Source organism: Trachypithecus francoisi, unplaced genomic scaffold, assembly GCF_009764315.1.
Source record: "Trachypithecus francoisi isolate TF-2019V2 unplaced genomic scaffold, Tfra_2.0 Lachesis_group10, whole genome shotgun sequence".
In the NCBI taxonomy this organism is placed as follows: domain Eukaryota; kingdom Metazoa; phylum Chordata; class Mammalia; order Primates; family Cercopithecidae; genus Trachypithecus; species Trachypithecus francoisi.
The window spans coordinates 115645214-115657272 of NW_022681455.1; the positions used below are offsets into that span (position 1 = coordinate 115645214).

The 12059-nt window shown below is 52.8% G+C and overlaps 1 protein-coding gene across 4 annotated transcripts in view; it reads left to right on the top strand.

Moving 5' to 3' along the window:
* The window catches only part of ZNRF1 (zinc and ring finger 1), a 122644-nt gene that overhangs the window by 107366 nt on the left and 3219 nt on the right, over positions 1-12059 (top strand). For 3 of the 4 annotated variants that reach the window (XM_033219025.1, XM_033219027.1, XM_033219026.1), the window contains exons 3-4: positions 9413-9518; positions 11049-11138. In XM_033219025.1, the coding sequence (XP_033074916.1) occupies positions 9413-9518; positions 11049-11106 (164 nt within the window). In that variant the 3' untranslated portion in view covers positions 11107-11138. Of the gene's footprint in view, positions 1-6849; positions 7049-9412; positions 9519-11048; positions 11139-12059 lie in introns of those variants that run through there. The other variant, XR_004438982.1, reaches the window with a different exon arrangement.

The following is a 12059-nucleotide window of genomic DNA, read 5'->3' on the forward strand; positions in this document are numbered from 1 at the left end:
GGGGGTGTATGTAGAGTGGGCATCCCCAGGCACGCCCAGGGCCTGCTGTAGCTCAGAGGGAGCACAGACCGTGGGCCAAGGTTCAGGAGCTCCGATGTTTTCTCCATGATTTGTCATCATCCCATCCTCACCTGCTGCACGTTACCTTTTCTAATTTAAAAAAAGACTTCAGAGTCAGAGGTGTGAGTTCCTGGAATCTTTCTGGAAAGGGGGCGAGGTGGGGCTTTCTTAGAGAGTGAAGAGATTTCTTATGAAGATTCACTAGAACTCCTGGTCACTCCCTGAAGGCTTCCCATTTACACACACACTTTCTGTGGTTGTTGGCACCAATTGCGGAAATTTTTAGAAAATTTATGATGGTTATATAAGATGAAATTTAGTTAACCACCAAAGGAAAAAAGTAGAAACCTCCTAAATGAGGCAGATAGAAAGTAGTATTTTTCTTATTATGAGGGTTGGCCTGAGTGGTGGGTTGGAAGGCCTCCAGTAGCTGCCTGCCAGCTTAGAAAAAACACAACTTAGGAAAGGCAAGACTAGTTTAACTGGTTTAGCCAGTGCCTGATGCTCTGAGAACAGGCACCTGGCTGGGGAGGTTTGGGAATGTGCTGAGCCCCTGCTGGAGGGGCAGGGAAGGGCTGTTGGTCGACCCCAGAGCACCGAACGTTAAACCCCCTGTCCTCCTAAGTGCCTTCCTGGAAGGCGAGGATAATGTATAGAAGGGAGGGGGTTTGTTGGTTCGTTTTTGTGGGTAAGATGGATCAACCCGAATGGGTCTTTTAATTTCTTTCCCTTTCTAACATCTCTGTGACTCTGAGAGTGAGCGACCCGTGCCCTAAAGAATACGCACTCACATTTTTACCCTGAGTCTCTGGGCTAGCAGAACAAGCGTGGAGGTGGGGGTCTGAATGACGGTGCTCTGAAAGGAAGAGCATCGTAATCCTGTGGAGTCGTGCAGATGACCCACTGTTAACTGAGAGCTTAGGGGTCCTCGGCCTAGGGAGAATCTGGGGGGCGGCAGGTTCATTTGCCAGCAGCACCAAGGAGAGCTCCCTTCAGCTGTGTTCTGGGGGGCGGAAGCCCATGCCCAGCTTTTTACGTCATGATGCCGTCTTCCTCCCCTCTGCCAAAGGCCATTGCCCCCATCTTCAAGGCTCTTGAGATGCTAAATGTCACACAAGCTATCTTTTAAAGTCAAAGGAGGCCGAGTGCAGTGGCTCATGCCTGTAATCCCAACACTTTGGGAAGCCAAGATTGCTTAAGCTCAGGAATTTGAAACCAGCCTGGGCAACATAGTGAGACCCCATTTACTAAAAATAAAAAATTTGTCTGACATGGTGGCAAGCGCCTGTAGTCCCAGCTACTCAGGAGGCCGAGGTGAGAGGACCACTTGAGCCCAGGAGAGCGAGGCAGCAGTGGGCTTGATCACGCCACTGCACTCCAGCCTAGGCAACAGAGTTTGACCCTGTCTCAAAAAATAAAATATAAAATAAAAATGTGAGAGGATCTGGCTTCCTTGAAAAGCAGAAATGGCTCCTGCTGTAGCCTGCACTGTGACTGCAGGCACTTCTTTGTCCCGTGTCTCCTCCTCTCAGAGACCCTGTGGTCAGGATGAAAGCACCCTACCCTTTCCCTGCCTGGGGAAACTGGGTGCTGGCTGAGGAGTTTGCCAAGCCTTGCTTGGGGCACTGCCCAGAGCCATTGTTAGATGCTGTACGGGCTGGAATCAGGCTGGACAGGCTGGAGTCAGACTGCGGAGGTGTCTGTCCTGTTACTCCTCCTACAGGAGGGCAGGGAGGGGCAGGCGACCGCTCACCCAAGGTGTCCAGTTGTTACTGACCAGCTGCACTGACCGCCAGACTGGCCGCTCCTGGGTGCATGAGGAGCGAAAGCGATGAGGGCAGGCCTGCAGGGCCCTGACACAAGTGGGGAAACCAGAAACAGGTGGCTACAGGAAACGGGACTGTGGGAGGGAGCTGTGGTGGCCTCAGTAGGAAAGTATGAAGCACTCCAGGCCTGAACTTTAGTTGGCTGTCCCCACTATCCTCATTGCGGGTGACCCAGCTCACGAAAACAATTGTATTGCACTTCAAAGGCCTGGGGAGTTGGATGGGCCGCTGCTAGTAGGCCATGCTCTCTGCTCAAGGTCACCCCCTTGCCTGAAGAGCACAGCCCCCCAGATTTTCCAAAAAGGGAGCTGACAAGGCCTGGCATGGGTGGCACTGCCCTGTCCTGTCCCTGGCAGACTGGGCCAGCAGCTCTGCGTGCTGAAGAGGCGGCAGGACCAGGCACTCCACCGCACCTAGGCTGGAAATGAGGCCGGGGGCGGATCCTGAGCCTCTGCGTCATTTGCTAGGAGTTTCCCCTCTGACTCCCACCTTCCTTCTCTGTGGGCCCTTAATGTCCAGCAGGCCCAAGCAGAGATGGAGAGGTATGTTCCTTCATTCAGCTGCTGCCTCGGAGCTGCACGAGCTTTCCCTCCCAGCCAGGCGCAGAACTGTGTCTGCAGCTGTGTGAGCCTCCCCATCCCTCCATACTTCTAGCAGCTCTAGGGTCTGTTGGGGATGTGTTGCCAGAGCTCTCCGCAGGACACTCAAGCCTGGCGTGGTGGAGGGCAGGTGTGTGTCTCTCCTGTCTGGTCTGTTCACTCAGTGACCAGGTTCCTGCATCCACCTCGGGCCCCCTGCACACACTTCACAGAAAGGGGGAGATGTGAAGTGCCTGTGAGATGGGTGGTGTTTTCCAGCCCCGAGGGAATACACCCTTATGGACTGGTCTTTTAAGGAAAAGGGGCCGGTTGCTGGGTGGCAGAAACTTGGGCTTGGGAGTCATCACCACTTAGCAGCTGCATGAGCTTATCCAGAGATCCCCACAGGGGCTTTAGGAGTCATGATCTGTGTGTCTGGGGAGTTACCTGCATATAGCTGGCTCAGAGAAGTGAGGCTGTTTTTCTCCTCCTCCTGGATATCTTTGCTTTGATAAATAGTAGCTGTCAGAAGCACCGTGCCTGGATCCCAAGGAGGGAGCAGAAGATGCCACCGCCTCCCACCCCCAGCCCATCACAGGCATCATCTCTCCCTCCTGTTTTGGCTCCAGGGCTGTGCCTGCCATTCTGGTTTGGTTCCCTGGTCTGGTTAGAGGGACAGGCACCAGCACCATCCCTGGCCAGGCCAAACACACTTCCAAGCTCCCCCTTGGGCAGTGACATTGGCTGGCGTTGTACAGTGGTGTCAGGAAACTTGGGAGGTGCTTGACAGCTAGTAAGAAAAGGGCAGAACCTAAACGGCAGAACGTTTGGCTTTGTTCCTGTGTTCTTATCTGGCAGCATTTGGTTTTTTTTTTGTTTGTTTGTTTAATTTTTTTAAAAATTTTTTATTTTTTTGAGACGGAGTCTCGCTCAGTCACCCAGGCTGGAGTGCGGTGGTGCAATCTCGGCTCACTGCAAGCTCTGCCTCCCGGGTTCACGCCATTCTCCTACCTCAGCCTCCCGCGTAGCTGGGACTACAGGTACCCCCCACCATGCCCGACTAACTTTTTTTTGTATTTTTTAGTAGCGACGGGATTTCACCGTATTAGCCAGGATGATCTCGATCTCCTGACCTTGTGATCCACCCACCTCAGCCTCCCAAAGTGCTGGGGTTTCAGGTGTGAGCCACCGCGCATGGCCATCCGGCAGCATTTGTTGAACTCCTTCTCTGAGGGCTTGGAGATACCAGGGGACATTTGACTCCATCTGCAACAGAGTCTCAGTTTGTGTGGGCCAGGAGCCTGGGTTTTGTGCTGCAAGGCCGCCGCCATGGCTTTTCTCTGACTGTGGGCAGCAGGTTCGTATCAGATGCTTCTGGAAGTCTTGTAGGAACCAGTTGATAGTCAAGCATCAGCTTCAGCCATTTCCACTTCCCTGCTAGGATCCCAGGGACATCCGGAGGCCACTAACTCCCACAGCCCCACGGGTGGGGACAGGAAGTTGTACTCAGCCCACTCCAACCTCTTGCTGGGTTTGTGTGCCTCCTGCCTTCTGCCGTGGAAGAATGCTGCTCCCTGGGCACTGGGCTCTGTGTGGGCACTGCTGGCTTCCCCATGCAGTCTGAGTGGAAGCCCGCGACTCCTCCCTATTGCCAGGAACCTCCAGGTGGCCTTTTGCAGCCAGTGGCTCTTGGTCCCAGTGAAATGTGCTCCCTGCCATGTGCCAGCCTGCATGGGGTGCCTGCACGTTTTAGTTCTTCCCACCAGTGCTGCAGACTCAGGCTAGCTGGTAAGGCACAACACTGCACTGCATAAAACCGCCTTGTGGAGTGGTGAGGAAAGGCTGCCTCTAACCTTCCTGTGCTCAAGTCTGAGTCCCAGTGCACAGGCCTTCTGTCCCAGGACAAGAAGAATCGCCCTCGTGCCCCCTGCCCTTCCCCTTCCCCTTCCCTTTCCACCAGTGAGGTTCAGTGCAAAAAGAAAGGAGAGTCAAGTACAGTCTTGTTATAAAGTGCCTAAGCCTTATCCTCATACCTGCCTCTCCCTTCCCTGAATCCATCACCTCCTGCGGGGCGATGAGGGAGACCACATGTGCCCTCCTGGAGCTGACACAGATGGGGAGAGAATACACCTGGTGTGGGAAGCTGTATGGGACCCAGATAATTTTTTTTTTTTTTTTTTTGAGACGGAGTCCCGCTCTGTCCCCCAGGCTGGAGTGTAGTGGCCGGATCTCAGCTCACTGCAAGCTCCACCTCCCGGGTTTACGCCATTCTCCTGCCTTAGCCTCCCGAGCAGCTGGGACCACAGGCGCCCGCCACCTCGCCCGGCTAGTTTTTTGTATTTTTTAGTAGAGACGGGGTTTCACCGTGTTAGCCAGGATGGTCTCGATCTCCTGACCTCGTGATCCGCCCGTCTTGGCCTCCCAAAGTGCTGGGATTACAGGCTTGAGCCACCGCGCCCGGCCTGGGACCCAGATAATTCTAACTAGTCCCTTGGGCTCACAGTGGAGTTACTAATCAGTAGGAGAAAATGCAAAGGGAAACTACTTCGGAATCAGTAATTGCTGTGTTCCCAGGAAATCCTCCTTACATATGGAGGGGAAGGAATGCTTTAGAGGAAACTGAGGGCTGTAGCCCATACGCTCATGTCATAGATGAGGTGCCCAAGACAAAGAGAGTGGGGAATACAGGTCCAAGAATGTCTGCAGGATGACTCTGCCTTCACTAAGCTATGCCGTTTTTCCTCCCATCTATGTTGAGGTTCTTCCCTCTGTTTTATTTGAAAAATGTCAAACACACAGCAAAGTTTTTATGTTTTTTGAGACAGAGTCTCATTCTGTCACCCAGGCTGGAGTGCAGTGGCACAATCTTGGCTCACTGCAACCTCTGCCTCCCATGTTCAGATGATTCTCCTGCCTCAGCCTCCCAAGTAGCTGGGACTACAGGTGCGCGCCACCACGCCTGGCTAATTGTTTTTTTGGTAGAAACAGGCTTTTACCATGTTGGCCGCACTGGTCTCAAACTCCTGACTTCAGGTGATCCATCTGCCTCAGCGTCCCAGAATGCTGGGATTACAGGCGTGAGCCACTGCACCCGGTGTACAGCAAAGTTGAAAGTGCGTAGAGAACACCCCTATTGCCGGGGCATGATGGCTCACCCTGTAATCCCAGCACTTTGGGAGCCAAGGTAGGTGGATCATGAGGTCAAGAGATCAAGAGATCATCCTGGCCAACATGGTGAAACCCCGTCTGTACTAAAAATACAAAAATTACCCGGGCATGGTGGCGCACACCTGTAGTCCCAGCTACTCAGGCGGCTGAGGCAGGAGAAACGCTTGAACCTGGGAAGCGGAGCTTGCAGTGAGCTGAGATCGCACCACTGTACTCCAGCCTGGATGACAGAGCGAGACTCCGTCTCAAAAAAAAACGAGAACACCCCTGTTACACAACACACACACCACTTGGAGTCTACAGTGTACTAGACCCATTTATCCATCCACCAACTTATCTTATCCTTCTGATGCATTTCATAGTAAAATGCAAACACCAGTATGCTTCCCTGTCGGGGTTTTTAACTAAAGTAGTGCACATTCGAGGCCAGGCGCAGTGGCTCACACCTGTAATCCCAGGACTTTGGGAGGCCGAGGCAGGTGGATCACGAGGTCAGGAGATTGAGACTATCCTGGCTAACATGGTGAAACCCCGTCTCTACCAAAAATACAAATAATTAGCCGGGCGTGGTGGCGGGTGCCTGTAATACCAGCTACTTGGGAGGCTGAGGCAGGAGAATGGCGTGAACCCGGGAGGCAGAGCTTGCAGTGAGCCGAGATCGCGCCACTGCATTCCAGCCTGGGTGACAGAGTAAGACTCCGTCTCAAAAAAATAAAAATAGAAAAAAATGAAGTAGTGCACATTCGAACACTACAGAAGTACATAAAAGGATTTTTCTCCAGGTCCTCCTTTCCTCTATCACTATGAAAGTGTGTGCATCCTTCCAGACTTTGATCTGTGCCTACACACGCATTTGAATATGTATGGTAGCTAGTGCTTTCAAGCAGGGGGATCACGTCCATGTGTTCATCCACTACTTGCCATGTTTGGAGTCTGAGGGGACAGACACTCCAACAGCAGACTCTGTGCCATCTCCCTTCTCAGTTTGTGTCGCCCTTTCAGGTGGGCCCTCGGGCTAGCCAGATGTTCCAGACAGAAAATGACCCCAAGTTGTCCTGGTGGCCAGGAAGTGAGTGACTTCTCTCACAACTCATGTGCCTGGGGACTTAAGGATCGAATCAGTTCCATTTTATGCTTTTTCCTTGGGGTTCCTGGTAGGGGGCTTTGAGGAGTGGAAGCCATAGCCTTCTGGGCCTTGAAGAATCTTCATTTTATAGGCCCCAGGTGTTTGCCTTTCCACCAAAATAATAAGAGAACACAAAGAAACGGCAATGGGAAGGCCTCTCAAGCAGAGGGTCCCAGTCCCAGCCCCACCATCCGCGAACCCTCTCATGAGGTGTGTGACTTCCTTGGGCTTCCGGATCCTCATTCGCAAAACGAGAATAACACCGGGTGACCTGCCCAGCTTGGAAGATGGTGAGGCTCAAAGGAAAACACGCACACGTGTTTGTCATTGGCAGTGTTCGGGACAGTTAAGCTCCTTTAGTGATGGAGAAGGGACCCTGCCACAAGCTCTGCCTTCTTCACAGCCGAGACACTGCTCTCCTGATATTTCCCCTGTGGCATGGAGAACTTCTGGGTCGCCTTTTGTTCACGTCGCCTCTTTCACCTGCCCTTCAAATACTCATGTCAGCCTGGGTTTCTCTTGTGCCTTCTTTGGATTTTGGTCTGAACTTCCTCCCTGGACTGCCTCTTTATCCCACATCCATGCCTGGCACCCATGTCTCTGTTCCAAACCTCAGCTCTAGGCTTCAGCAGCCTCCTGGAGGTCTCCATCAACTGGCCAGGCCTCCTCCCACCCAACTCAGAATCCATCCCTTCCTTCTCATGCTTTCCTTCTGGGCACCCTCCCTTAGTGCAGGCACCTGATGCGTGCCTCGCTGCCCCCATCGGCACACGCAGGGCTGCTGCGCACTCCTTGTTGTCGGCCCCAGGCACCACAGCAGAACACAAGGCTGTTCCCTGTGCCCAGAATCTCCCGTCACCACCCCAGCTTCATCCATCCTCAACCTTCTCCAAAGCCTTCCCGGAACAGCCTGACGAGGTCTCTTTCTCCATACCTTCGACCCTGGGCCTGCGCGTCAGAGGATGTCCTGGAAGTCCTCATGCTGTGCCTTTTGGTTTCGTTGTTCAGCATCCCTACTACTGTGAGCTGCTTGAATCCCAAGATCACGGCTATTCACTGTCGCCGGCACGCAGAATGTCATAGGACTTAATAAAAACCACTGGGTTCCCACAGGTGCAAGTAGCTTCCTTCCGTTTCTTCTTTTTGGGATGGTGAGCAGGGTCATTTTTGTTTCTTTCTTTTTAAACATTGAGATGAAATTCACCATAAAATTAACCATTTTTATATGTGCAATTTAATAGCATTTAGGACATTCACAAGCCCCATCTTTATCTGGTTCCAAACACTTCATTGCCCCAAAAGAAAACCTCTGATGTGATTCCACTTACATGAGGTAGCTAAAATAGTCAAAGTCATAGAAGCAGAGAGTAGAAAACTAGTGGCGGCCAGGGGCTGGGCGGGGGGAAGGGGAGTGGTGGATTAATGGGTGTAACATTTTAGTTACGCACGATGAGTAAGTTCTAGACATCTCCCGTACAACATAGTGCCTACAGTTGACAATACTGTATTGTACACTTGAAGATTTATTAAGAGGATACAGCATATGTTAGTCTTACCACAAAAAAGTTTTTAAAAGGAGAAAAATGGGTCGGGTGTGGTGGCTCATGCCTTAATCCCAGCACTTTGGGAGGCCAAGGTGGGCAGATCACAAGGTCAGGAGTTCAAGACCAGCCCGGCCAACATGGTGAAAGCCGTCTCTACTAAAAATACAAAAATTAGCCAGACGTAGTAGTGGCCTCCTGTAATCCCAGCTACTTGGGAGGCTGAGACAAGAGAATCACTTGAACCCAGGAGGCGGGGGTTGCAGTGAGCCGAGATAGTGCCACTACACTCCAGCCTGGGTGACAGAGCGAGCCTCCACCTCAAATAAAAGGGTGGGGGAAAGAAAACCCCTTACCCATTAAGCAGTCACTGCCCGTTTCCCCCTGTCCCCAATCCCAATCTCCTTTCTCTGTCTATGGATGTATATATTCTGGACATTTCATATGAATGGTTTCATACAATAGGTGGTTTCTTTTACTTTGTGTAATATTTTTGACGTTTATCCATGTTGTAGCATGTGGCAGTTCTTCCTTTTCTTGACTGAGTAATATTCCGTTGTATGGATACATCGTCTTTTGTTGATCCATTGCACAGTTGGTAGACACTGGGCTGTTTCCACCTTTGGGCCGCTGTGAACAACGCTGCTGTGAACCTCCATGCACAAGGATTTTCTTGGGGACCAGTTTCTTCCTCTCATTCTTGCCTCCTACCTACCACTCTCCCCATTACCATATTTTTCCAAACCAGACATCAGCGCACCAGCTGCGTGTGTGTTTAGGGAAAGCATCTGTGAGGGAAACAGCTTGCCTCATGTTGCCCCTGCTTCGTGTCTACCCTTCTCCAAGCCTTTTTTGTCCACTGTCACCTAGGCTCTTGGTTAATCGCGTGTTGGGATTAATCCCATTTTGTCTTTGGGTAATTAACGTGATGTCCACGTATTATCTATCTCCATGGTGAGAGTCAAGGTCCCTCTTGGGCTTCTGTGTCCCCTGCAGAGCCGAGCACAGCTTGGGGTAGCTTAGCACTTCCCCAGTTCCTAGGCTCTCGCCTGCCCCGTGCCACCTGTCCACTGGTGACTAACCCTCTTGCACTCTCCCCTGTCCCTCTTGCAGATGATGTGCTGACTAAAGATGCGGGTGAGTGTGTGATCTGCCTGGAGGAGCTGCTGCAGGGGGACACGATAGCCAGGCTGCCCTGCCTGTGCATCTATCACAAAAGGTAGGAGGGGTTGGCAGGGTAGCTCAGTGCACCACACCTCCCAGAGGGGCAGACCCCCAACTCCAGCCATTCTGTCTCCTTTGGTTATGGGATGATCTCTCCCCCAACCTCTGGCTCCGAGTGGGTAAGGGCAGAGGCCGTCAGACGGGTGTCCACTGTGCCGGCGGGAAGGTGCAAACATCGCAAGCGCAGGGCAGAGCTGAGTTGCCAGAGGTGTGCTCTGGTTTGAGGGCTCAGGTGGTGGGAGCTGATGGGGAGACCTGTAGAGCCTCACAGGTTGGAGGAGCTTAGGATCCCACCGGGAAGGTTGGTTCTCCGTCTGTCTCCCTGCCTCTTCTTCCCCTACAGGCCCTCTGCTCCACGGGGGGAGAACATAAATCTGTGCAAGGAAGGCCAGGTGGAGGGTGGGGCCACAGCACTGGGAGCAGTTGTAAGTCGCAGGACCCAGATTCGCCCTCAGGCTCCACTGTGAGCCTGGTCCTTGTTTCCAGCCAGAAGGAAGGCATCCTCTTGCCCAAGAGAGGAGGATACTGTGCTGCCTGTGGCCAGCACCTGCGGAATCCTCGAGCCCAGAGCTTCTTCCTGACACTCAGGCCTTTCAAAGCCTGACTCTCAGGGCCACTGCTGCACAGGATGACAACCAGGCACGACACACGGCATGGCTGGTGCAGAGGAGGCTCAAGGCTGGCCTGGTAGAGATTCTTGGTCTAGCTCCCAGCACGGAGCCTTGCTTGTGTCCTAGGGAGGCACTCACCAGAACCAGAAAAGGAAATCTTTGACTCTCAGGGAGAATTATGCAAATTATCTGTCTGGTTCCTGTCTTTGAAAATGCCCAGATGTTGGTTTACAAATCAGGAAGCTGTCTTGGGGCAATCTCTGTTCCCTCTTGGATGCAGAGGGCCTTTCTCTGTCAACACTAGAGACCAGGGCTTCACGTCTGACTCCCCTCCCGCCTCTTGCAGTAAGGACTAGATGCTGCTATCAGCTGATCACGGCTGAGCAGGGTAGAGCTTGGGGCTCTCCTAAGAGGTCACCCACTGGGAGGGAGCCTCACAGCTGTTCTTTTGACCCAGGAAGGAGCTCTTTCAGGACCCTGGTGCCCAGAGCCATGGCCCTTCTGCCGTGCCATTGTTCCCACATCCCTGCCCTTGGAGTCTTGGAGACAGCTGACTAGCTGCCCTGCGGGTCCACCGCTCTCACCTCACTGGTGACTGCTGCCATCCTCCTGGGTCCTGTGCACAGAAAGCTTTGGTCCTTCTCAAGGCCACTCTGCCCCTTCCTACAGCACCAGATCCCCCTGAGCCAGTACCCACCACCACTGCCTCTGGCTGGGCCAGGACTAATCTTGGTGTTCTCCCTTCTTCCTGCTTCAGAAAGTAGCCATATCTGGGGACATGATTGTGTTTCTCTGGGGTCCTTTCAGAAGAGACTTAGGAAGCTCCTGCTCAGGAATCTGGCCCTTTGAAAGAGCCCCTTCAAAGCAGCCTGGGCAGCAGGTAATGTGGTTTCCCTTGCGGCCCCTCCCCCCAGCTGCATAGACTCGTGGTTTGAAGTGAACAGATCTTGTCCGGAACACCCTGCGGACTGACCTGCGGGCTTGCTTGCTGACTCCTCTCAAAGGTGAGCCCGCATTTGGGGGTGCTCCGGGCTCAAGGCTTGGGGTCAGGTCACTTTGGGGGCATGCAGTTTAGGGAGCGGGGCTGCCCTTACGCCACTGAGAAGAAAGCAGGAGCAGAGGGAAGGAGAAGCTTATCAATTAGTCATCTGGAAATGCTTTTCCCTGGGAAGGACAAGAGATACAAATCAACATGGGCAGTTATGAAGAACAGGCTCAGAAGAGTTAGGATCAGCTGGGGAAGAGACCAGTACATTCTACATTCTTAAAGAAAGTTCAGGAATATCCCCTGGGAATGTGCACGGGCAGGAAAAGGAGCCTGAGCGCTGGGTTTGTGCCTGGCTTGGTCTCATCCTCGCTCACCTCTGAGTCTCTGCCTCTTCTCTGGTAACGGGGATAATCTCACTCCCTGTTGCCATAAGGACATTGCACTTACTAAACAGCCAGCCATGGGCAGCGGTGCATTGTTCCCTGCAAAGTGCCCGTCAGCGATCATTTGACCACTGCTTCTTCCCATGCCGCTTCCAGATGAATCTGAGGCCTCCAGGCCAGACTCGATCTCGATCCCTCCATCCCACAGCACTGGGTGCTGACTCCACACATCCCTCTGGCTCACCGCTGGGTCTGGCCTCCCCATTTCCTCCCCAGGGGTACCCTGCTTGCTGCCAGCCACCCACCCCTGAGATGGGTCTCACCTGTCCCTTCCAAGTTCTGGGCTGGCATTTTCCTTTTTCTGGCAAACAAGTAGACAAAACCCCCATAAAAACCAAAAGCCCAACTCCATCTCACTGCCAAAGGTTTTGGGGCCTCTCTTCTTCCCCCTCCCTTTCTCTCTCTCTTGTTTTTGTTTTCTTTTGTTAGGTTTATTTTATTTATTCCAAGTAAACTCTCCCAGAACAGCTGATGATGTCAGACAAATCAGGGAC